Source organism: Salvelinus namaycush, unplaced genomic scaffold (genome assembly GCF_016432855.1).
Source record: "Salvelinus namaycush isolate Seneca unplaced genomic scaffold, SaNama_1.0 Scaffold3379, whole genome shotgun sequence".
NCBI lineage: Eukaryota > Metazoa > Chordata > Actinopteri > Salmoniformes > Salmonidae > Salvelinus > Salvelinus namaycush.
Window position 1 is genome coordinate 7,162 of NW_024060318.1, and position 4,628 is coordinate 11,789.

The 4,628-nt window shown below is 47.0% G+C and overlaps 1 protein-coding gene across 1 annotated transcript; it reads left to right on the forward strand.

Moving 5' to 3' along the window:
• Window positions 1–1,475: 1,475 nt before the first annotated feature.
• Window positions 1,476–4,136, forward strand: LOC120040270 (iroquois-class homeodomain protein irx-2-like; the record flags this gene model as incomplete). The annotated part of the gene is made up of 3 exons (XM_038985464.1): window positions 1,476–1,715; window positions 2,781–3,171; window positions 3,435–4,136. Coding segments are annotated over exons 1-3 (1,333 nt in total), but the record flags the coding sequence as incomplete, so codon positions are not given.
• Window positions 4,137–4,628: the final 492 nt, after the last annotated feature.

Below are 4,628 nucleotides of genomic sequence, written 5' to 3' on the forward strand. Positions count from 1 at the left end.
AGACCAGCCAGGAGAGACCAGCCATGAGAGACCAGCCAGGAGAGACCAGCCAGGAGAGAGCAGCCAGGAGAGACCAGCCAGGAGAGACCAGCCAGGAGAGAGCAGCCAGAAGGGAGCAGCCAGGAGAGAGCAGCCAGGAGAGACCAGCCAGGAGAGAGCAGCCAGAAGGGAGCAGCCAGGAGAGAGCAGCCAGGAGAGACAAGCCAGGAGAGACCAGCCAGGAGAGACCAGCCATGAGAGACCAGCCAGGAGAGACCAGCCAGGAGAGACCAGCCAGGAGAGACCAGCCAGGAGAGACCAGCCAGGAGAGAGCAGCCAGAAGGGAGCAGCCAGGAGAGAGCAGCCAGGAGAGACAAGCCAGGAGAGACCAGCCAGGAGAGACCAGCCATGAGAGACCAGCCAGGAGAGACCAGCCAGGAGAGACCAGCCAGGAGAGACCAGCCAGGAGAGACCAGCCAGGAGAGACCAGCCAGGAGAGAGCAGCCAGAAGGGAGCAGCCAGGAGAGACCAGCCAGGAGAGACCAGCCAGGAGAGACCAGCCAGGAGAGACCAGCCAGGAGAGACCAGCCAGGAGAGACCAGCCAGGAGGGACCAGAGCCTGGAGATCAACCCCAATATGGACTGGTGTCCGACGAGCTGGAGGAGTGGGTTACACCTCCCTCAGGCCGACCGGCGCACTGCACACACACAGAGAGAGACATGCACACAGACACACACACACACACACACACACACACAGAGAGAGACAGGCACACACACACAAACACACACACAGAGAGACAGGCACACAGACAAACACACACACTCGGTGCTATAGCTGAACCCCATCTTTCTAATACTCCACTTGACGCAATTATCAACTGCAAGTTGACAAGGATGAAAAACCTGGATAATAGTAAATATCACTGTAATGAATGATGTTCGCTCACTGAATATGTTTTGATTTCAGTTGACAAGAAGTTTGCGCAATAAATACTGCCTGGATGTTACCTCAATTATCTCACTACTTATCTCCCTACTTGCATTGAGCAAGGAAACGTTATTGTCATGAAACAAGTTAATTTCCACAAAATGCGCAGCTGCAGCAGACTAAAGAACATTGTGCCAGTGAATGTCTTCCCCCTCCACTGTCCTCTCCGTGCTGTTCCAGCCAGGGCTCCATTTCAGAGGGCGGAGATGGAATATTCAGATCAGCTGAGTGACAGCTCGTGTTTTCCACCGTTCTCAGAACTCCACTGGCTCCTTCCTCCAACTCCTCACTTCAGAGTTGAGGCTACTAAAAACATCGGACGCTAGGGGATCGAGACGTCGCCTGCCTCTATGTGCAGGGCACTTGACTGATCTTTTGGGGGTCGCTTTTTCATTCTTTTTATTTGAATTGTCTGAAGATCCGTTTAGTGAGCTCATTATTTTACAGACGTATATTTTACGTGCTTTCCTCTTTGGAATCAGCAGCAACAGACCCTCAGTGAGGCATGTCTTACCCCCAGGGTTACCTCTACCAGCCGCCGGGCTCCCTGGCGCTCTACTCCTGCCCGGCTTACGGGGCTTCTGCCCTGGCTGCCCCGAGGAGCGACGAGCTGGCCAGGTCGTCCAGTGGATCAGCCTTTAGTCCTTACCCCGGATCAGCTGCTGCATTCACGGCTTCAGCCAGCGGCTTCTCCAGCCCAATGCCATACTCCACAGACCCTGCCACGGGATTCCCTTCCTACATGGTAAATACTCGACTTCCACATATTCGTATTAGACAACTTGTGTCAGTATGCATACAGGAGGGACAGCCTGGTCGAAAATAATTAGCTCTAATTTTGGCGTTTAGTAGCCAACGGTAGATTATTTGCGTGCAGCGTGCAGAGAGCTACTGTTTCAGAGCGGGTCTAATGGGTTGTACAGTTCAAGGGTAAAATGGATGAGATCTTGCACACCATTATGTATTCCAACATTGTTCGTAGAAAGAATTGCATTTATCATCACGATAAATCATCAAGTGGTACATTATATTGTCTATCGTGTGTGGAGGTTGTAGGCTATTTATTGATCAATGGAATATTGTATTTCTTCTAACTGCAAATATGATGTGTGTTTTCGTGGGCCCGTTAACACAGTGCATGGCTAATTGAGTGGACATAATTTAGGAAAAATACCCCCCATAAAGAAGAATATGATGTAAGCCAATGGCCTTCATTGAAATGAGCCTGTAGCCTAATATCATATTCTTCCAATGGGAAATAAAATATATGACGTTTGTTCTCCATTTTGACAGTCACAAACTATATGCAATTTAAATGATTGGAATGTACATTAAATTAAATAAGCGAAATTTTAACATGAAAAGAGGAATTACAATGCTAATGACATGGGTGTCTAAGCGTTTATAAAAGGTGCACATACACTGGGTAGTTAATTGGATTTGTGATGCTGTAAAGCAATGATATGCTAACACGTCTCTCCGACAACAAAACTAATCTAGCTAAAGAAAAGCAGGAAGTTAGGCGGCGATTACTGGAAATTAGTCCAATTACGATGCATCATTTATCATTTATTTAGCATAATGCAATGCGATTAATCAAACCGATAATGATCAGGGTAATACAACCATTATATAGGCCCAACTCACAATACACACTAAGTTAACTCTCAATACACACAACCGCAATACACACTAAGTTAACTCTCAATACACAACCTGTTGTGTTTAGTTATGTTTTTACATTTTTCAATATTTATTACCAAAATTCTAAATGATAACAAAAACTTTCATAATCCTTTTTCCTTTCCAGAGCTCTCCTTACGACGCGCAGGGCATGGCCGGGGCGCTCAGCTACCACCCCTACGGTAGCCCGGGATACCCCTACCAGCTCAACGACCCGGCCTACCGCAAGAACGCGACCCGAGACGCCACCGCCACGCTGAAGGCCTGGCTACAGGAGCACAGGAAGAACCCCTACCCCACCAAGGGAGAGAAGATCATGTTGGCCATCATTACTAAGATGACCCTGACGCAGGTGTCCACCTGGTTCGCCAACGCCAGGAGGAGGCTGAAGAAGGAGAACAAGATGACGTGGGCTCCCCGGAATAAGAGTGAGGATGAGGACGATGGAGACGGAGAGAGGAATGATGACCGCTTGGAGAAAAATCTTGACCACAGCGAGACGTCCGCGGAGGATGAAGGTAAACCACGAGACCCAGCCCATGACCCAGTTAACAGCGCGAGCTGCACGGTGCTGTTTTTTATTGCCAGTTATACACAGATGATTAACGACATGATAACAGAGACTAGGTGACACATTTCAATTGGAAGGCATAAAACGGAACGAGTTCTAATTATTAGTATTGTTATTAACAATAATAATAGTAATCCTAATAATGTCGAATTCCATGGTTATTATATGGTAATTACTTCGTCTCAATCTCTTTTTTCTTTATTTTTGCAGGTATCAGTTTGCAGGTTGATACCCTCACAGACCATTCTTGTTCAGCGGAGTCTGATGGGGATAAGGTGAGCTGTCGGATCGGAGACCTGGTCTGTGAGTCTGGGTCAGATACTAAGGACAAATGTGAGGATGATGATGATGATCACGAACTGGAGAATGATGAACGACACCGAAGCCTGTCATCTAAACCTGTGACATCATCACCACTAACACGGCTTGAGGCCTCGGTCTTAAACCATCACCACCGGGAAAACAACAACAAATCATGTCTTGACAGCCGAATCTCAGGTCCTCAAGCCGTCAAACCCAAACTGTGGTCTTTAGCGGAGATCGCTACTTCAGACCCGAAGCAGCAGCAGCAGCATCACCCGGGGCAGACTTGTCCATCCCTCGGTCTTCTAACCTCCACCTCCTCCACCCCCTCCACGGCTGTCCCTGGCGCTGTGTACTCCGCCTCTTCCATCCTAGGACGACCCATCTACTACACGTCTCCGTTTTACAGTAATTACACAAACTATGGCAACTTCAGCCCGCTGCAGGGTCAAGGGATTGTGCCATATAACTCTGCTGCTAACGACGGACTCACACAGACCGCTACCGAGGGCAGCACCATGCATAAACACACCACTGACTCTCTGCTTAAAACCAACTCCAACCACATTGAACAACAGTTCAGACCCTCACATTTATACTCTAAGAAAGGTACGTAACATGCCATTATAGTTTCAAAATAATAACTTTTATTTTATGCATTTGAATTAACTTCATTGGCCTTTGACTGAATATGTGAGGTTTTGAAAGAACATATATGTATTTGTCCCCAGCAGAAGGCGTATGAAGGCCTCAGTGTAATCAGTGCTAGTGTAGGCCTGAGTTGGTGCTAGCTGTAATGTCGGCCTGTGTGTCAGACTGTCTCTCAGGGCAATAAGCAGAGATATGTTGTTGTCTTAACAGAGGTCCTATTAACAGAACTTATTGAGACCTGCTCACACAGTAGGAACGCAGCATTACTTAACAAGTTAGAAATATCACTTTAGTTGGATTGGTTATTATGGACTACAAATGATGTTGTTTTATAATTGGTTACACAATAATTAGATACCGTCATGTTTTATTTTAACAACAGTTGTGCAATTTTTATTATAGTATCAGTGACTGGTGGGCCAACTTTTTTGTTATTTAAGACCTTTATCT